The following is a 23,947-nucleotide window of genomic DNA, read 5'->3' as shown; positions in this document are numbered from 1 at the left end:
TTTAAACAATTCATACGTTAAAAAAAACTGCTTTGCCATTATATGAATAAAATGACATAATTATACTTTACATGATACAAAAATATTCTTTATTTTTTTCTTTTGGACATCATTTTAAAAATTATTCATAGAAAAATATGCTTAATAAAAATAGGTTTATACATTTCTTTAACTACTTTTATTATTGCATATTTCTGATTTCACCGCATATATTATCGATGGTGCATATTTGATTACATAATTCAACTTATTTAAGTGCATAATATTATTATTATTTATTTTGAATTTTATGTGTTAAATTCTGAGCCCAGCCTATATTATATTTGAAAGGTTTAAACCAAAACTGTATTCACCACGTCACACCTCGACGTTGGATGGGATCAGTATAAAATAAACCCACGTTACTTGGAATACAAATTGCGAGAAAGCGCAGAAAAACGTCGCGATAAATCAAAAATTACAAGAGTATTACACGTATGAAAACGTTGTTGTCACGTCCTTGTCTGAGGGATGGAGAAAAGGATAAAAATACGTATATTTTTTTAAACTATACTTAATTTCCTCTCGCTTGTGTGTACACTCTATATTACATACATAAATCGACTTATATATATATATATATATATGTTGACCTCGCGTTAGTTTTGCGTGTGACCTTTCACTTGTCGTTCGCGAGATATGTATATGTGTGCACACGCGAGTACACGCAAGTGTGTGTGTGTAACTAGAGCAAATAGCGGGCCTATCGGGGCACGAAAATCGACCGACTGTCGTTTCGCAACGTTTACCTCTTAAGGAATAAAAATAAAAATAATCGGTCGTGACGGTTTCATAAAGAGGAGAAAACAAAAAGTAAAGGTATATTATGTACATGTCTATAATGTGGATCACGGTAGTTAAATCTTCATTTGCGATATGTCATGTCTTCAGACCACCTGCTGATGTTACTGTTGATGCAGTGTTGATGGCTTTAGTGGTGCATCGTGCTCCGTAACGCCTTTCAGAAATTTTAATATTATGCAACTATTGAATCTTCGGACAAGTCACGGCGCCCATATTAATAATAATAATAATAATAACAACACTGGAGCTTACTATTAGTTATCTTCTCTGCGATCCATGGTTACGTGTATATAATTACATTCACTGTCCAATGTTTTAAGTTCATAATGATAGCAAGATTAGAGTATTAATACAATACAGTCGATTATTTAATTCACGTGCAAAATCGTATATCGTATAGGACAGTATAATATCTACAGTTTGACCATAATTCAATAATCGTATAGATATTTATAATGATTTTTTTTGGATTTCTTCCATTTTATAGAATTTTTCAGACAAAAATCTTATTTTGATGAGCAAGGTCGAACGTTAACACAAAATTTTCACTAGTTATAAAATATATTATAGTGATTGTACGCATTTTGAAATTTTAAAAAACAGTAGATATAAAAGAAAATAATACATATACATAATATCATTATAATATTGTCCCGAATTAAGAATATGTACATGAAGTTCATACAGTGCAATATATATAATCACAAATTCCTTAAATAATTACAGACGTTAATAAAGAACGGTAGATGAATTTTATTTTTTACGAACTAATAGGCATTAAAATCGATCATATTCTATAAATAACTTGAATCTTGTTGTTTATACTTTTATACTTTATAATGGACAAAATGTATTATTTTCTTTAAATCAAAATGCAGGTTTAATTATTATTTCTATAGACGATTAAATTATATTGATGGACCATAGGTATATTAATTTTAAACTTTTATTATTATTTTTAAATTAATTTCACACACATCAAAATACGATTTAGCAATATTAGATAATTGCGGCTAGTTAAGAAAATATACCCTCAAGCTTACCACATTTAAATAAAGTGACACTATGGGATTGTTTAGTTTATGATATATTTCACAACAGCCGTATTTAAAATTTAATTAAAACAATTTGATTCGTATGCTTATAATATTGCAATTATATACAATATATTCATGAATATGTTTACGTTTTAACTTTTAAGGGCACAATAACCTTTCGTGAGCTCTAAATATATATTAATAAAACTATAACTACTTCTAATATACTTATATACTTATATACTACTACTACTTATATACTTTAACAAATATATATTATACAACACTACTGACCTGTGAGTACTCAGCGCACAAGTCGATGGTGCCAACGAAATCACACACGTCATCCACCGTCCACGAAGACACGGTTGACTTGTCGGCCGCATTTGGGCAGGTGTGTTTATCGGTGGTAGCCGCAGAAGTGGTCAACGGAGCGGAACAGGTCGAGGCGCAAGGTAACACTCGGCTAGGAGCGGCCTGATGGCACGGCGACTGTTTCGACGGCGCCTTTAACGGTTTCGGAGACACGCTGCCCAGCCGCTTGTTGTTGCCGCCTACTCCATTGCATGTCAGGGCGACCTTTTCTCGGGACTTTTGCAGGGCTAGGCCGAAAGCTGGTATGTTGAGGAACGTTTCGGCGAACGATCCGGCGGCCGCCGCGGCACTTTCCCAGTGGCCAGTCGCAGGAAGATGGCCTTTGCGAGGTTTTTTACACGGACTCGACGACGATGACAGGTCAAGCGGGTTCTGTTCGGACGCCGAGGTCGCAGCCACCGATCCGATGTTCTGCGGGTGCAGCGGATTGGACGACGACGACGAGGTAGAGCAAGGCCGCTTGGTACCACCGCCGGTCTTGCCGCTCATGTACGCGTCAAACTGTGATGACCGGACCATGGACAGTAGCGCCTGCGTGGACGACATGTCCATCATGGGCGGGAACATAGGCACGTTGGTCCCAGGTATGTTGGGTGTCGCAAACGGAAATCCCGGGTTCAGCAGACTTCCGTCGCAGCCGTTGTCTTTGGTCGACGCGGCCGCGGCAGCCGCCGCCGCTGCAGCAGCGGTCGCAGCTGATAGTATGCCCAAGTTTAAACCGTTCCGCGAAGGCATGTACCTACATCAACAGAAGACAAACAAATTCAATATACATTTAAAACCTCATTATGTTATAATAATATGACTATTAGGTACTTAACCTAACCTAACCACCCAATCGAAACAGCAGCAAAGGTATTATTATATACACATTTTCATTTTCCAACCATTAAAATAAATAAGTATTAACATAATCGGTTAATAAGATCAAAATTATGTCCATTGTGTGCATAAAAAATAAAGAATTATTAAATTAAAATTTTAAAGCCTGCAGTATCAAGCTTTGAATGTACGAACATTTTGATTAGATGTGGTTATTTGAAAATGAAGAATTAATATAAGATAAATTAATACAAAAAGAAGAGAAAGAATTTCCAATTTAAAATCGTTAAAAAAATCAATTATAAACGATTAATATTAGTAGGTTAAAAATTCACATCATCAAATACAGTGGTTGCTTTAGGTTGAATTCATAGTAAATTATATGCCCTCTCCGCAACCAGAAGTGACAAGTGTTATACCATTATGGATTTATTAATCGATTAGTATGTCATATTATATCATATCATAATATTATAGATTCCATGCAAAGTTATTGAAACACTTGATTAATTAATGAAATAAACAGGGAAAAGGTATTATATATAGGTTATACTATTGAAATTCCGTGACATCGTAAAGAGGTTTAATTTACTACGACTATGACTTTACTGTAGTACTGTTGTGATCTGGAGATTCAAGCAAATAGAGTGATGAAAGAAAATTGATGATACACGTCGTTGACCTAAATACCAATATACCTAATTTAATTAGGATAAATATCCGAACGACTGGCGTAAAATGTCAAACGTTATCGTATAACAGTTAAGATAAAATACGCAGGTACATAATAGGTACACATGTTTTTAAAGATTAAGCTCATTCTGCTATACACGCGTTCTCAACTAGATGTGTGCTTTAGACTGTATCTAGGCCATTTTATGCACAACACTCTAATGAAAAAATTCGGCATTTGACTGTAAACAGTTTTTTCTACGTTAATTTTTGATTTCTTAAATTTGTCTCCTACTCTTACACTACCAATGTCTATATAACACAAAAATTGTATATTATTATTAAAAATCCTTGAAAATTGTATTGATAAAAATAATATGGATATTGAAATACTTAAAAAACTTATTTTCTTTGCCTCCTTTGCAGAGAAATCGTTTCATCATAATCAACGTAATAATTTATTTGTCGTGCACATAATTTGTTATGTTAAGTTAAGAGGTAGAGTAATGATACTTAATATAAGTACTTAGTATGTACCAGTGTACAACACGATATACAACTGACCTGTAACTAGATGATGAATAGATATTATTTTTTTTTCTTCCTTAAAAAACGAACTCTATTTTACTACACAAATGGATTAAGCACTGTGCATGTTCGCTAGATTATTATTTTTAATACGATTATCGTTTATCGTTTATTAGACGATGATTACTACTAAGTAACTATAAATATAGTATTATTATAGGTGCAGTGAGCTCAATGAGCTCATACACTATTTGGCGCGCGCGCACACAATGATTACAAGGCACTGCAAGACGGGTCGTGTACGCAATAATAATAATAATCATAATTTAGTCCTGTTAATCGTCAGAAGAAAAAAACACTCAGCTGATTTCGTGAGAATTGCCACCGAGCGTCGTTGTCCGTCGATTTTTAAAACGAACGCATTTTTTTACGGAAGGAAAGCGTATGCTAGAGACGGCGGATAATAATTATTCCGTCTATATAATAGCTGTTGTGTACTTGTGTACGAGAAGATCGTGACAGTAATTTTTATAATTTTCTTTTTATGTTTTTAATGAACGCTCGTTGCATCGACACACATTTTATTATTATTATTATTTTCTCACCTCCACTACATCTGCAGAGTGACAACGATTTCGGCACTATAACTACAAAACCTATCGTCTAATTAATTATAAATATTTAGTATATGGTGATTGAGGAGGGCGATGTTCACACGAAAATTTGAATTTTTTTACTGACATTTTCAGACACAAACTTAAGCACTAATGTATAGTTACACTATATAACTCACCTGCAACTATGTATATTTCTACAATACTAAGCTCAAGTCCACAATTAACTTTTATCATGATATAATATACTTATGCGTCTATAATATTACAGAAATTATCATTATTTAATTATCATTTTAAATAAAATGCATGATCATATTGTAGTGCGCCACTAGTACCCAATCAAACACGATTTCAACGTAATCTTTTGGGTTGAAATAGTATAAAATTGTATATAAATGTAGAGTACACATGATATTATGCTAGGTAATCGAATTTTTCGAACAGTTATAGGTATACATATTATATACGATGATAAACAATAAAATCGATCTCGTAAAGACTTCACACGATAATATCTTCTATAATATAATAACGACTAGCGATATTATTCCGCATTAATTAGTCCATCGCGAATTACGCAATTTTAACTACATACATAATAGTATATATATTATATATATATTGTAGAATACATACGATTTATAAAAGAATACAATGAGATCGTATTATCGTAATAAATATTAATGTGGACTGCAGCTATGTATAGGAAAACATTATGAACCCCATAAAAATCGTGTTAAAAGGAAAACTTGTGCAAAATAATAACATGCTTATCCTATATGTTCATCAAACAGTTGTTTGATCGTAAATATTAATTTAATTACCCTTCAGCTCATGTTGTTTCTATGCTATTATTAAACGTGTCTCACAGGTTAATATAGTTGGGTGTCTGCCGTGGATATTGTCTATTATTTTTAATGTCCAATTGTTTGACTTCGTCGTTTCTATTGTAATATTATGTAATTACTATATTATATCGGTTAAGTGTTTTGTTTTTCTTTTACAGTAGTCGAATAATTATTAGAAAACAACAATATATATCTAATACTGCAAGGTCTTTTAAACGAATTTCCGAGATAAATAAATGTAAATCGATTGAATTTTGATGTGTATTATATCACTTCGAAATAGTCATCGCTAGTTCCTTTTATACGACCAATAAAAATTCCTAGAAAGGCGAAAATCATTCTACAGACCATGCAAAAAAGTATCAATATAAATGTGTTTTGAAATATTAATTGGTAGGTGTTTCGAAAATAATCCACGACGATCCGTCAGAGAAAACCAGTAAGTCTATATTAGATTATCATTATATAAAATAGAAGTCGTAAATTAATACTCACTCGCTAGGGTTGGCATTCTGGTACTTGGCGGCCAGACTTCGAATGAGGTCGCTGCAGTTTCGGTTGGGCGCAGGACTGGACACGCGGTCCGCCGCGGCTGCGACACCGGGTGGCGTACCTGGGTAGCACGACGAAGACGGCGTGCCGCTACGCGACGATGCCGAGTCACCGCCCGTCGCAGCCACCGGGCTCAGGCGTTCCGTCTTCACGTCGGCCGCGGTCGCCACTCTATTGTTGTTGGCACTGGTTGTATTGTTGTTATTCACTGAGTGCTCAATCTGCATACCGACCCCCGAACGTCGGCTCTTAGACAAACCAAACAAGTCGATGTCTCTTTTGATGTCCACTGCGGAAAACAAACAAAATCGTTAATGAAACCGATAAAATATTTTTTTATTAGACCTGAATGTCAATAATTTTTACATATGTTTTTGGAACGTCTTGGATTATTTATCAGCAATTTCATGGTAAAAAAAAATAATGCAGATTGTCGTCGATATTCGATACCATCCTTTCAATTTATTGTTTTATATCTCTAATGTATAATTTATTATATTTTAAGGCATTTTGTATGTTTCTAGGACATATTTATAGGTTATTAAGAACAAACGTGGTTGAACAGTACTAATTATAATAAAATAATCATTTGAATTATAAATATTTATAATTCAAATGCAAATTATATATTCACACGTCCGACTTGTATAGAATCAGATTAAGAACTAAAATGTTACCCAAGTATTATATTAATGTATGGAAAAATCAATTAAATCATTATTATATTGGTATTTGTTAAATATGTTATTCAAAAATACTAAATATTTTAATCATCATCACAAGATGAAATAAGGTAGGTACTCTAAACATACTTATAAACATGGTATGACATACTAATTTATGTTAAATTTAAACTTGTGATTCCCTATGTTTAAATAGCACATTGATAAGATCATTTTAATTAAAATTATTCTCATAAGGTTTTATGTATTATTTATACATTATATTCCATATATAATATACATATAGAGTACAATGATAATTATTACCATTTATTTCAACTTGAAGTATACATAAATTTCAGACGCTAAGTTTCAGGGCCCAGGGGCATAATTAAGTGTGGAAAGGGGTACCTACGCATTCCTTCAACAAATAAACTAATAACAATCAAAAACCTAAAAGACTAGAGAACATGTTTCGTCCGTGACTCGAAAATCCCAGTGAGGACAGCGTTATCTTCAGGCTGACTAATCAGCAACAGAAAATGTCGCGGTTACACGCTCGTGAGTAACCATGTACAATGCCGTGAACCGCAGTCATCAAATAAATACGGTAGTCACATCGACTACTGTAGACAAATATTTAGTATCAAATCGTTACCGAATAACCGCGATATTCTCTAAAGATCAGTGTTACAGGAAATTATGGCCGCTGTTCATTGTATCAGACAGATTCTCAATGATTCCTTGGAAACTGACTTCAGCCGGATTCATAGCTACGCCGTGTGTCGTTTCGTACAATGGTTACAATTGGTAATTATATTGAAGTAGAGCTGTAGTAAATTCTTAGTACTCATACTCAGTTGCAACTTGGATATTACATGATGCAAAACAAAGTCCAATAACAATACAATTTATAGATCACATGGCGTAGATGTGAATCCCGGCATAAGGGATAATAGTATATTATATAAAGTAAGAAGTAACCACAATATTTTAACAGATTTGATTAAAGTGCAGCTCAAAGAAATTTCTGTAAGATAAGTCTTCTATACACGTCTGAGTTTGATCCTCATCATTATTCTGCAGGTCCAACGATACTTATCACCAGCTGTTTCCCGAAGATTGCAAACACATCAATCACAAGGTAATGTATGTTATTCACTGGTTTCATCAGCTCGTACTTGGATGCACTTCGACATCGATTTACTGACTAATATAGATAATCGTAGCCTCTCATGCAGTACTACATGCAGTAAGTACAAATCCAAAATGACCGTCAAACTTAATTTATCAGCATCATGAAATCGAAATAGATATACTATGCAGTACGAAATACGGAAACTGGTACACTTGGTGTGCTAAGAGACAGTCAGCGTTCATGTAGAAGTTGCTGCAACATACTAGTTTAATTTTAATCTTAAATAAAAATGTAATGATAAATTATATACCTAGGCACCAGTTCCGTTCCGAGTAACTTAAATAAATAACCTATTTCCATCCTAATCCCAAATTATTTATAACACGTAGTAAATAATAATACATTTCCTTTACTTAAGTATATATTATTATAGTTATGCATAAAATCTAAATTGAAGAATATTAATTAAAAATGTTCTATATAAACCAATTGCGTTTATAATTCTTCTGAAAATTAACCATCTGAAAATTGAACAGTTATATTTCACTGAATTACTATTTCCATCTCGACTAATTTTGTTACAGTAATTTTCATCTTTGCGCACCACACACAATTATAGGTAGGTACTGTTAATCATTTCAAACAAAATTTAAAGGAATGTTTTAATTTTTTAAACCAAATAATAAACAATATCTTAATACTCTTAAACGGATCAATATGAATTTATATATTTATAAACAAATTATTAATTACAGTAACAGTGATATACCATTAGTTAACAAAACAAGATTGGTTTAGGGGGACGAGGTGGCCGAGTGGTCTACCGCGTCGGCTGTGGCTCAGCCGGACCGGGTTCGATCCAATCAATCCTCGACCATCGGGAGGCATTTTTCTCCGGGCAAGTTAGTTTTTATTATTTTATTTTTATTAGCAGAAACCTACGGATGCCCCAATAGAAATTCTACCAAAAACTCTCACCCACGAGTAAAACCAACCTACAGTTCCATAAGAACCTACAGTACTACCCCCTTCCCAATGGCCTTAGTTGCCACGGGATAATAATAAAAAAAAAAAAATGGTTTAGTTAAACGCAATTTGGTATATTGCGCGTAGGTCAGAGATAAATAAAATAATTCACTAATTTATTTTTATATGAAGTAGGTACAGAGGTTTAAGTTGACATGACGACTATGTATTACAACCAATTCTTGAGGGATTTAAATGAAAATCTATACACCTACAAAACCACAGATCCCGAATTTTCAGTATTTAATACAAACAAAAAAAACTGATGCATATCTGTATATACAAATATTAAACTTTTTATGAAATATCATACCTAATAAATGTTTGTTTAATCTGCGGAAGTAATAATGATACGGGCATTGTAGGGTTTATAATCTATATGTAAAACCTTATAGCTGAATTCACTCATGTACCAACGATATCTGAATCTTGATTCGTGGTTAGTCTATTCGACTTCACATAATACTTAATAGTTATATATTATACACATGACAATAACGTAATAGATTTTTTTAACGTGCTTATACAAATTTGTTGAAATAAAATCTTCGCACATGAGTATATAAGAAGAACGTCTGAACATAGTTCGTTGTTATTTGTTAATAAACATAAAACTACATAATAATATACCTATATTAAATTTCCAACAATGAAAATGAGTAGCGGAAACGATAACACCAACTGTTTGTGTATAATAATATTATATAGGCACGCACGTCAAAATATATCATTTTTCTGCGCGAAGAGATCTCATTCGATCGCATTGTTATTATTATAATCTTTACGATTCGTTACACGTGATTACTGATTATATTATCCCACATATTATTATTATACATACATAAGGCGCATACCACGACCGTCTGTATATATTTTTTGTTTTTTTTTTTTTTTTTTTGGCACCCATTGACCGTATGTACAACCGTATATAATATGTATAACTATCAACTATACAAGTAATATGGGCGCGTGCGTGCGTGAAAAAAATAACGCCGCAAAATGATCCACCCACGCTGCCGTATTTTTCCACGCTTTTTTCGCAGCTCACGGCCAATTGGACACCAGCCATTATTATATATTTTAGAATTATATGCCTTCGCCACTCTGCAGCAGAGTCCCATCGTTGTAGACCTACACAAATAATAGTACATAATATTATTACGACCGTATAAATCTAGATATGTATATATTATCATTAAAACACGAGAAGCGTGCGGATCTATCAAATTCGACTCAATAAGTAAAAACCAGAAAGTTGAGCGTTATAATATGTACACAGTACTATAAAAAATGATATGAAAAAAAAAAATGTTATATTATAACATGAGGAGCTCATTGATTTTATATTATATTATTATAATTCTTCGTTGATGTGGTGACGTGATCCGACCGATTGACAATATTATAATTTTGAATAGATATAATTTTTTACAAATAAATGATAACTCATAACAATAACAACATAATATTAGTACAGTATAAATTCCACCAAGTACCAGCTGCCGATTAATAATTTATATATATATATACTATTGTAGGTTGTAGAAATATTATTTATAATTATTAATAAACACATATTATGGAATTAATTATGATCAAGGTATTCGTGCGTATATAGTAAGTACACACTTTTATATCCACAAATAATGCAACCGAAGCTGGTCCCGATTTATCTGAACTTATATTTTATCCACCCAAAATCAGAAATTAAACAGTAGCCATGTATCACGATGATATTATAATAAAGATCGCACAAGATTTCACTGATTGTCATATTACTCCATCGTGGGTAGATAATATTATTGCCTGAAGCAATAATATAGAGATTGAAATGTAATATTACAATACTTACGAACTATACGATACATATAAGTATACTATGTATAATAAATTCAACGCATAAAAGTCTTATATATATAAGTATGCTGCAAGTTCGCTGCAATATTATAATATCACAATCAGATCTGCTGCAACTCATTATTGTAATCTCATAATGTATAACTTTTTTTCGAAACAGAAACGTTATATCGCGCCTCATAAACAGCTGTATTACAGGCATAACAATATAAAATGTGAATATTAAAAATTCAAATAAGTACTTACTATTTAAATCTATATAATAAGCAATATTTAAGACTTCCAGCAACTAAAATTGAAATTATAATGTCTGGTTTAATCTAAGAATGTAATACACATTTCCAAATTTTAATAGCAATATATTTTCCAGATAATATACAATTTTTAAAAATATAACCAAACAAAAGAGTTGGTGTATTATTATACCATAAATACTTATAATAATTACAATCTAAAATAGTAAGTTAATTACTAAACTCGAATAATTATGAACTTAACACCCTAATTTTGGTTTTTCGTACCTGTAAGCTGTAGTAGAGTTTTTCAATACTTCTCTTTAAATAGACGCGTTATGCAAGGCTCTGTTTTGTACATATATTATTAAATACTTAGAACATATTATTCAGTTATTTGACTGCAAAGCTATATGATAAATAGATTTAATCGAAATAATTACAAAATTATAAACTTCAAACTATGTACTTAGTGATTTGTTTTATTTTGCCATCACGATGCGTATAATTTTGCCGTAAATTATATGTGTTATTATATATTTATGCGAAGCATGACTAAATATTGTTGTACTCGATCAAAAATCGAATTTATTGTAATAATAATTATAATAGTTTAATAGCGGTTCTATAATATTCCTATTGTATATTAGTTTTGTATTTGGCAAGTGCGCAACAGGTAAGATAGGGTAGGTATGGCAATAAAAAAAAATAGTTTTCGTTTTTGTTACATTACAGCACACATAACATTATAATATAGTAATTGTCATTAATTTTAACGAATAGCTGCCGGATAGTTTCTGTATAACTTTGTGTCTGGGAAATTAACGTCAAGAAAAAGACGTGTTGACTGCCACATAAATATCCTACGTGATTACGCTGCGCTTGAACTATGACACGCTAATAAGCACAATCAATTATTGAACGGACCGTGATGGTCAACGCTGTTGGTTGTGGGGAACGTGTGTATAATATCGTTGCGGCTCGAGAGCTCAAAGAACATACAATATACCACATTATAATGTGTTCTAACTGTTCCAAGGAGAACGTTCTACACTCTAGTGTCTAGAGTCTTGAAAGAAAAAGAATACCGCCTTATATATATATATATATATATGTATATACTTATGACAAGCGCGTGCATAAAACGTATTTTATAAATAACTAACAGTAAAGACTTGACGATAGATAAGACCAGGTGTTTCATCAATAGGTAAAATATCTACATATTATTAATATTGACTATGATTTTATTTTTAAAAATATTATCAAAATAACGTATCAACATTATCATCTAGTTATCAAACTAATAAATTTAATTTATTTAGCGTAGAACGAACAAATTCGAATTTCAAAAAAACGTATTCCTATATTATATAATATATATATTATTTACGTTTCAAATTTATCACCTGATACTATATATAACACGATACGAATATCATTTATGGTGTGTTTGTTTTTAATTTTACTAGTACAATAAGTAATACAAAACAATATTTAAAAAATGCGTTAAGATTATTACTATATTATTATTAAATATCATTACACGAAACACGTTTGTATGCAATGGTTTAGTATTGAATGTTCAGTGTTCACTGTTCACATATTGTATTACTGTTTTAACTTTCTAAATATTGAATTTCCAGAAATCTAACTTTTAAATTAAAATTACATTGAAGTATAAACTAATTGTTATTACTGACATGCGCACGTGTCTTTTTCGTATTTATACTACTAAGTATAAATTAAAGATCAAACGTTTATTAGTCATCTAATAATAGCAAACTTACAAGTTACAACTACAGTAAATTAATATAATTAAATACTAAAATGGTTTTAGACCAAAAATAAAACGGTCATAAATTAATTCTTGAAAAACAAATATTATTAGTCATTTTTTTTTATTCTTATTACTATTAAAGATAACCCTCGGCATCGTTGCCGGAGAATATTAAAATATTGAATAATATATAAATATATTACATAGTAATAAAAAGGTTACACAACAATACATTAATAAATAATATGAACTTAAACTTAAAGATAGTATACCTACTATTCTAATGCTTATTACAGTTAAAAACTAATGAAACTTGATTTCAATTTTAAAAACAATTATTAAATAATAAAACGTCATGCTAGTCTTAAAAACATAAACAAATGATAATTGAAATATGATATATTGCTAAACATTATTATACATTTATCGTAAATTTAAAATTTATTTTCAGTTGTGACAATTTTATTTTATATATAATTTTTGGCTTAGAGACATCTAGCATTTTTCGCAAATTTTTTTTTTGACACTAAATAAATAGGAGAGACTAATAAATATCCTCCTTGTGTGATATATTGAATTAAATCCAATATGTTTTTTGCATATTTCTAAGACTTTGGTAACTAAAGTATATATTTAATCAGGAAGTTTATTATAACTATTATAAGTATATTATGTATATTTTATATCTTTGAATGATTTATCTAAATTATTTTTCAGAGAGAAAAGTTAATCAAAAATATTTTTAATCAGTTAAATTCCCATATAATAATAACATATCATGTATTTTGTCGAAAATCACTTTTAGTATATATTGCCTTGCTATTTTATTTTAATTATATTTATTATATTATACAATTGGAAAAAAAAATTCATAAATAAACAAAGTTTGCCAACCAAAGAAACTGAGCATCGTTTAAACGAACACCCATTTACACCTCCCCATTAATTAATGATTAAAATTGGTCTTAATGTTACGTAGACCGTAAGACTTACTACAAGTTCAAGACCAATACCAAGACTAAAATCAAGTTAAAGGTTTGCAAGATCAATATCAAAACAAGACCAATACTATAAGAAAACAACATTTTCCCCCGAAAACATATTATTATATGTAAATTTAACTAACAATTTATAACGAAAATAATAAGAAATGATTTTTGTACTTATTAAATTTGGTCAATATTTAAGAAAATGGCGAATTATTGGAAAAATATAAGAAATAGTTGGAATTATTATTATAAAATAACGCAGCGTTTCTTAAACTTTTTTATCCGTGGAACCCTTTTTGATGTCCACTTTTATCGTAGAACTACTAATTGTTTTTAGCTTTTTAGCTTTTTTTAGGATTATTTGCAAATAAATTATAATATTAAGTAGAAGTATAGATTATTGAATAGGTACAGAGTTAGCTGATAGATTATTCCATATATGGCTTATACATTATTATTTAATATACAAGTTTTTTTTTCCATAATGGATATTTTAAAGTAATTTTCTTGAACATTTAAAAAAAATTACTTAAGCTTCGTGGAACCCTGATGTGATCTACGTGGAACCTCAGGGTTCTACGGAACGCAGTTTAAGAAACGCTAAAATAACGCATGATATTTCTAATATATTACTTTCCCAAAATCGATATAGACGTCGAAAGTTTCTGTCTTGTTAAAAGAATAGTTTATGTCCATAATACACCTCTACTTTGAATCGAATATTATTATTCCATTAAAAAGACTAGTAATTATAAATTACTAGAAGTCATTACGGACTATGATAGGTATCGTTTAATTGTAAACAAATTTTTATTTTCGTTTGTATAGTTTGTGTCGATTGTGTGGTATTGTTATATTGGATAGGTATTGTGTACCTAAAAATCCTAAACCATTGTCTGTGCATAACATGTCAATATGTAATTACTGTCATAAACTTGAAGTTTGTTGGTCATACATCTTGTTGTTAATACGTGCATGTTTAACAGGTATGCATTACTTTTTTCTATATTATATTATTTTATAATAATTATATCATACATATATATATATATATATATATATATATATTATATTGGACTTAAGTTTCAACTTAGAAGTCGTATAGCAAATAAAAGGTATTTAATTTTGCAAGATTTGTGCAAATTCAAAACTAATTCCAACTTCCAAGACTGAGTCCTCAAGACCAATACTAATATGTATACCTAAGACCAAGACCAATATTTTAAGGTTATAATCTTGTTTTGATCATCACCCACCCCATCAATGAAAAGAATGGGCACAACAATTATTTGTATTCTGTGGAGTATAATAACTCAATATGTTTTTGTATAATCTAACACCGACAAATGTGTTGATGTATTGCTCTCTCTCTCTCTCTCTCTCTCTCTAATTGACACCAAAAAAAGAGAATTACTCTTAGAAGTGCAAATCTCTTCAACTACACTAACTGAAGTTCTTTAGTCAGCTAGACAGTGTCATCATTTCGTCTGTGCGTTACCATTACACGTTTTAAGATCAACTAGTATACAAGTACCTACCGTATACTCTTAGACTTTTTTCTAATGAACATTAATCAGTAAATTTTTATTTGATTTGCGTCACCTATATACTCCGATCGCCACATAATCCATAAACAGTTGTAATTATTAAATTATAGACGTAGGTAAGATATTATATTATTTTGTGTAATTGGATGGATGAGCAAAATATTTAATTGTTTTATATACATATTTTGCATTAATTATATGTTATGCAAAAAAATCATATCCATATTACATACTAGTTTCTCAAGTTTTGAAATTAAAAAATAAATCGACAAATGATATAACCATAAAATATTTATATATGTATGATTGAAAATTAAATAAGTTCAACGATAAAATAGTAGTCATAGTTTATACCCAACATAATAATTATAACAAACGTTCCGGGTCAGTGAAAAGTGTTAAATGTCACACGACCTTCGTTCAGCCTCTAGAGTCTAAAAAACACAGTATAGCATCGTGTTAGGTCACATAACAAAATTCGTTTATTATTATTTTTATTAAAATTAACAATTCGACCTCAATGGTCAGCTCGTATCCGTTGACCCCTGGTCAACAATATGTGCACTAATACCTATGTAAGTACTTCACCCAACCATAATATATTATATAATTCTATACCATTGTTTTGGCCCGGCCCCAAACACTCGTGTCCGGAATATAATATCGTCATAACGAGGAGGCGAGAAAAGGTTAGGCTAGTAAAAAAAATTAATTAAAATTATAGAAAAAAATACGCAAGTAGGTCTCCACACATGTACGCACAATATGAATTAGTCACACGTACATATGTGTACGGCCGCGCGTAATCGGAGAGCGTGGCAATAAATCAATATTTTATAATATATATATATCGTATTACCTACAATAAACAAGTACTTCGACTGTATACCAAATGTGGTTTGTGTCTGAATAGCTACCATGTTAATAGAAATGCTATATTTCGTCATTCACCTTATAAAATTTACTGAAGAGGTTATAGGCGCAGAATGGGAAAAAAACGCTCCAATTTCGAGCTCTTGATTTCAAATAGTTTCCCGTCTGTTGTCAATGATCTACCACTAATACACTTTCACAAAATTATCATTATATATCGATTAAATAATAATGAACATCATGGTTTTTGAAAACTATCGATTAAAAAATATCGTTGAGAAGTGATATTTATTTTTTTCGGAAGTGGAAAAATTGAAGTTTCCAATATTTAAAAGTGTATGTACCTAGTGTTAACTATCGATTAAATTTTCTGCAAATTGGTTTTTATTTTAATAATTTCATCTATAAGTACTAATTTGTTTAAAATTCCTTAATATGGTCTACATGTTTACGAACTATTATTAAAGGACTAAAGTCGTATACGAACATTGTAGGTATTATTATTTTATGACCGTGTAGCCCATAATTTAAATGTTAAATAAACTACTCATAAAATTCGCTTACATCTGTTTTTATTTTTTTTTTAATTTATAGAATAAATTAAATAGCTGTTTATTTTGTTTTATTACCACATAAGATGTCTACATCACAATTTTGATTTTTTTTAATTGTTCAAAATGTATTTGTATATATTGATTATAAATTAACCTAAATTTGATTTATAAACTAATATAAATATTTAAGAAAATATAGAGGTACTAACAAAATGTATATAAACGTGTATACGTCTTTCTTTTTATCGATATATCTAGCTAAAATACTACTAAATATTTCAAACAAAGAAATACTTAAGTGACAATTAATCCAGTGTTACATTTTATCAATTTTCAGATTTTGGATTGAACTTAAGATTAACACCTTTTGATAGGCTGTCAAGGAAAACAATAAGTCATATTTTTAGACCACAGCCGAAATATTTTACGAATCATTATCGTATTGGACAATTATTTTTAACATTGTAAATCTATATTGTCATTTAAAACTTTTAAACAAGTCAAGATTCAAATCTTTCAATCTAAATCATGTTAATTAAACGATAAGTTTATTTTATAAGACAATAAATGGCGTGGTCGATATGATATATTTCTTTATGTTGTTTCAACCGTTATACCGGTGCTATAGATGTAATTCCATACTGCTGTAAGAAGAAACTTTTTTACATAATAAAAAAGTCAATAAAAATAAATCATGATGAATAAAAATTTGGCAATAATATTAGAAAACAAGGCCTTATAATTATTAAATTAAATTAGATAAATGTAAAAAACATCTTAAAATTAAAATTAAAACATTATCTTCATCGCTAAATTTTACTCTGAACTTCTGAAGACATAAAGCATAATTATTCACATATTACGAATGATCTAATATCCAATGTTTTAGGTAACGTAAAATTTTAAACCACTTTAAAGTATCAAACCTTGACGTATTTAAAATATTTTTTTAAATTCTTGGAAAATATCTAAGTCGACTATTCTGGGTGAATAATAAATTTGTACACTGCAAAAACATCATAACTGCAACAATTTTATTAAAATTAATAGTAACTTTGTTTCCTAAAACATAAATATTCTAATAAGACAAAATTCGACAATCATATACATATTATTCAATCATCACACTATTTTTTTAATTACTTTACGCTATTCAATCAAATGGAATATTATTTACACTTTATGGTTCAAGAAATAATGGTAATTCTCCTACTACAATTACTAAAATTAGTAAAATTATTATTTATATAACCAAAATGACGCATTGTTTTAATTTTGTTACGCTTTTACTAAAATATATGAATTAGGCACTTACAACTGTACTTGATTTCCAAAACAACAAAAAATAAATGTACAAATGATAAATACATTACTTTGATATTTACTGAATTTTCATTGAAAGTGGTAACATTTACCATTGTGGATCAATATATAATTATAAATCGTATAGGTTATTAAAATCTCATTTTTTCTGTTTTAAAAATTCAAAATTTCATAATATAGTAACCATTTAGCGAATCTATATACGAGTAATATTTCAGTTTTCATGATAAACCAACCAGAATTATAAATAATATAATAATTGATTGTCGATATGCCGCCTTAGCTAGAGTCGTAGTCGAGACGGTATATACTATAGCATAGGTAATACGCATTTTAATGATAATATTTTATCCAGTACATAATTAAAGACGGCAGTAGCTATCCCGATAATCGATACAATAAAATCCTACCAGATAAAATATTTATTGCCATTTATCAGCTGACCAGTTCAGCCAGTAGTGTGTCAAGTTATGTGCAGTGTTTGAGTACTTATATTCGTAATAGTCTACGTATAATATAAGTGTAATCTATAGTTTCACCTGTGCTTAAAACAATCCCTACTCTTTTTATATTCTTTTTTCCTTCATAATTATTACCTATATTTTTTATCCATAAATATATAGGCTATCTTCTTTTTTTCCATTACAAATCCCCACTATGTACCGGCGATCTGATTTTCTGACGGGTTTTTTTCTTGTAGACCAGTTGTAATGTTGTACTAAATAATGATAGGGTTTCATAAATAGCTTATCTCAGATGACCAACGATATGATTTATTATTTTTATTTTTACGAAGTTAACCTCTTAGCATAAAATTCGAATCGATTTCTCAATTTTTTTTTTTTTATTAATTTAAAGAAATGTCCTATAGTAGAAAACATCCTAAAAACCACGTTTCTTATAATAAATATACGAAATCTCGGCATTACCCCTCTTCTCTGAAATACAACACTACTTTCACTGAAATAAATTAACGTCCGTATTCAAATTTATTTTACTCGTTCCGCTCGTTTACCCATCCAAAATTTATAAAAAGAGCAATGGTGTTTTTTTTAAACTGCTGATTTATTAGCGAACATCATTTTTTTAGTACACACGTAAGTGTGTATTTATTTTTGACCGTGACCATCTCATTAGATTCCCTCGGGGTTAGGTAGAGATCAAATCATCATACTAAACACAACTAATTAAAGACATTCCAAAGAAATACAGAGTGGTACATATATCGTCATTTATCATGAGTGATATTAAGGTTGTGCTGATATACTATACACACACTAATATAAACGAAAACGTACTAATATTTTGTTTAAAGGATGAAAAAACAAATTTCGGCTAAAACGAGTCCACAAAATGTGTAGGTATAGTGGTATATGAATATAATTAGAGACGTACCAATTGGCGGTTACCTTGACTGCGATGAATATGCGTTATTATACGCAGTTCACGTGACTGTGGAATATTGCAAAACGAAAACTAATTATATATATTATTACCTATTCAAATATATTTTGAATACTTCTACGCATCTCTATAGTAAGTAATCGAAAAATAAAAACCACCAAATTAATCTTAGCTTTAATATGTCATTATTAGACCTATTGGTGGTACTATAGATCTAAATTTACCAATGTAAAATGCCCATATGCTACTCATTGACAAGCAATGCCATTCTTAGATAGGAATATCATTATTGTTTCCAGAAATGGTCAGACATGAATTAGATTTTGTCACCGATCACGATTCATTATTATTCTATACAGCACTTCACATTCAAAACATTTATTGAGTAACAAATTATCTGTTAGAGAATGTTGTCATCGAATTATGGACGAACCGTTTTTACCAACAGCATATAAAAAATAAAGATATGGACTGAACACAGTGAGATCAATTTTGGGACAATAATCTTTAGAAAATGATAATGTTTATATTATGTCTATGGTCTAAACAGAGGTCTTATAATAATATTCAAAGACCTATATACCTATATATTTACTAACAAAATTCAACACATACATTTATATATAACACAATAGCAATTAAGACGTTATTAATACAACAAATATTTTAATATGGTTACTTTAAATCACACAAAAATATTTTTGTTGATTATTATTAATCAAATATTATGTATTCCATCTTTTAATCAAAATAAATATATAATAAAAAAGAATATATAATTAATATACTATATGGTAGGTACCTACTCCGATTATTACACCGTTACATATATTTATTACTTTATAGTATATAAAGTTTATACATATTATATATTATACACATATTATTTATTTAATATTATAGTTTATGTTTAATAAGTAATTTAAAATATTTAAAATAAAGTAATAAAATAATAATAATTGAAAAAAGCTTAAAAAGCGGGTAAGTCGTGGATGTCGCTCTGCTGTATAGTAGGTTACAAGTGGGTTACTGTAATTGACGGAATTAAATTTGAATCCAATGATATTATATCATTATAAGTATACGAAAAATGATTCTTAGCGGAGACGGTTTATATGTCTAGAATATATTACAGATAATTAAAAATTTTCAAATCTTAGATTTAAAAAGAAAAAAGTCATTCAAATATTTTGAAAATTTTACCATGTCTAGGTAAAGCTAATATAAGTAAACAACCCAAATTTCAAGTTTTTACGAATGTTTTTCACTGAATTACAACAAAAAACTCCCAAAATTAAAATGTCTATAAATAGCTCAAAAATGCAAAATACAACAAAAAGATCTCTTGTTATTTTTTATTTGAAGTAATATTTCTGGTAGAAAACGTTGTCCGTAATTATTTAATATTATAAAATCGTGAAATCGTACGTTTTTTCTCCTTTAACCGCTTTTATTTCGAGTACCGTTTCGAAAATCGAAAAATTACCTCTCTAAAGTACCTGCTCAAGAACATGAACATTACCTTTCAGAAAATATGCTATACTTGATACTTTTGAACAAGTTTAGAAGGAGAAAAAGTGTTTACAGAATAAAAAATAAATAAACATCATTGTAAAACCAATACATTCCTCGCTCCGCTCAGAATCTAAAATGTAAGTTTTATATGGCACGTATGACAACTTAACAATTTGCTCGTGTAAACCTCACATTTTATATGTAACTTTATAAGTCTAATTTAATTTCTTAAACATTTATCGTGGTTTATAATATATATTAATTACTCTAATTCAGAGTTTTGCGTCACATGTAAGGGATATATTATCGATAAGAACCGGGTCGATTGGGTCATGTGTCACACGGGTGATGGTCTAAAAAGTCTTCGGGTCAAGGATTGCAGAGTGCTCGTGCATTCGCCTATCCGATATAATATATTTTTTCCTATTATTTCATACACACTCTCGGAGACCATAAAGGTCAAAATTAAATTATGCAATTCTCTATCGAGGAAACTATTTAAAACGATTTAGTTATCTGTTCACGACCTACTGCCTCTGAGAATTCACAAACCCCAATACGGATATAATTCATTGTAGCATTTTACTCACAAATGCCAATACGAAATTCTTATAAGTAATAGATATATAATCTAATTAAAAGAATATTAACAAAATATAACACATACAAAATGTTGAAAAACAAAATAAATCGAAATATGTCAATTTTATCAACATCTACAACATAATAATATGAGATATTAGTGTATAATATTATATCGATCTCTATAAAACTATATAACTGGTTTAATATTGCCAAAATAGTAATAATCAATCAAATAAATAATTAAGATCCCTCCCTCCATCCAACACCTTAGTGACTTGGTTCATATCGCAAGCAGTTAATCGTAATTTTTCATCTTTTGGGAAAATTATGATCGATATCAGACCATTGTTTAACGGACACACGTATTAAATAATAATATAACGTCGAGCTACTATTCTATAGGTATACTCTCCTCGTGTAAAATGATAACCGAACACACTAGTCAAATAGAAAACATACATTTTATATATCTAGTTAATGGGATTAAAAGGCCATTGAACTTATGACCCTATCTGATTCATAATAGAACAACCGGGACTTTAGATAACAAATGTTGGTTTTTGAAACACTCGAGTGCCTTATCAAAGTTTAATTAGGTATTCCAAATGAAAAAACCTGTTGTAAAATTTAGATTTATATCGTCTACTACTTTACAGACTTTCATTGTACAATTGTCAATTCAAATATAGGTATTTTGATGGCCACAATAACTATAATTATTTGTACGATAAATGTATATATGTATATAAGCGATTTTTTTCGACCTTCTACGACTTGCATTAAATTTAAAACGGTTATACGGTTACCTTTAATACCGGTGGCAATAAATAACTTTATTCAAAACACGCAGTTGTAAAATATTTACTACTACTTGGCAGATTTTTTTTAATAGTTCGGTCGTAGGGCTTGTCAGGTACTTTATTAAGTGTAATATAATTATTGCACTACTGATATTATAGCGAAAAATTTAATTACTCAATATTAAGCCAAAGTGCGGCATTTACTCGCCATTAATAATATTTTGACTGTATGATTGTATCGCTTAGACCATTTGACAAACACACCGTATGCAGACAAAACGCCAGGTCCAATGAATTAGAGCAATTATTACGAGAAGCAACGCGATAATCATATTATTGTTATTGTAATACAAATATATTATATTGAATTATATTATTACCTGAATAACACCATGGAGGCCAAACGACTGGGCTGGATGCGTCCAAATCCCGCATCATGTTATCACCGGCATGATAATCCTTGGTACACTTGATAAAAACAAGAACACTTTTATTTTTGAAAAAAAAAACTGTTAATATTTTATTTTATTGCTAAAAAACGCGCGTTATCTTCTTCAGACGTGTGGAAGTATTAAGTAATCACTCTATAGAAAGAGAAACACTAGAAACCGAATTCGGACCGATCACAATGTTATGATGAGAATTAATAAACGTCGTCAAAACGATTTTCCCGTTTCGATATCGACGTGAAAAAAGATGATAAATGTACTGTGATAAAGATAATATTATGTATCGTTGTGATAGCAATATAATCACCGTTTTCCATCAATAGCAAGGGAAAAAAAAGAAAAACGAAATGAAAAAAAAACGTTATAGGATTTTGTTATTATAATTGAGACAAAAATATCAGAAAACAACAAAAAAAAAAACACGAGCGCGACGGACATGCGTAGAAGACGGCAGACTACGCGCACGTCGTGTCGCGGACGAACTGGAGCGCGGCAAGGACGTTTGACCGTTGACGACGCGCGCGCCGGCAGACACGAGAGCAGTGGCGGCGGCAGTAGCGACACACACACACACACACACAACACAACATACACACATACACACATACACACATACACACATACACACATACACAAACACACACACACACACGATGTATATTCGGCCGGCGGCGGCACCTGTACGAGAACAAACAAGTGCGCTTGCGCATCGTCGGCAGCGGTCATCAGGTGGTAATAATCGTCGTCTTCATCGCGGTCGCCGCCGCCGCAGCCGTACCGCGCGAGCGTTCCTCCACGCCACCCGGCATCCGGTAACCCGACCACTGCAATCCACCAGATATCGGTTACCACGCACGGTAACAACAAAAGTACACACTATAATATATTAGGTACTAATTTATATATACCTGCTGTGTT

General features: G+C 30.3%; 1 protein-coding gene across 1 annotated transcript in view; it reads right to left on the bottom strand.

The window, feature by feature from the left end:
- Nucleotides 1-23,530, bottom strand: part of LOC107163342 (uncharacterized) — a 46,762-nt gene extending 23,232 nt beyond the window's left edge. Inside the window, exons 1-3 of the mRNA XM_015510721.2 lie at nucleotides 22,961-23,530; nucleotides 6,238-6,583; nucleotides 2,175-2,994 (exon numbers count right to left, since the gene is read on the bottom strand). Of these exons, the coding sequence (XP_015366207.2) occupies nucleotides 2,175-2,994; nucleotides 6,238-6,583; nucleotides 22,961-23,018 (1,224 nt within the window). The 5' untranslated portion in view covers nucleotides 23,019-23,530. The remainder of the gene's footprint in view (nucleotides 1-2,174; nucleotides 2,995-6,237; nucleotides 6,584-22,960) is intronic.
- Between the last annotated feature and the right edge of the window lie 417 nt (nucleotides 23,531-23,947).

The sequence above is a fragment of the Diuraphis noxia genome, unplaced genomic scaffold (genome assembly GCF_037042655.1).
Source record: "Diuraphis noxia isolate RWA-SAM2 unplaced genomic scaffold, SU_Dnox_SAM2 contig0004, whole genome shotgun sequence".
Taxonomy (NCBI): domain Eukaryota; kingdom Metazoa; phylum Arthropoda; class Insecta; order Hemiptera; family Aphididae; genus Diuraphis; species Diuraphis noxia.
This window is presented reverse-complemented; position numbering and strand designations above follow the sequence as displayed.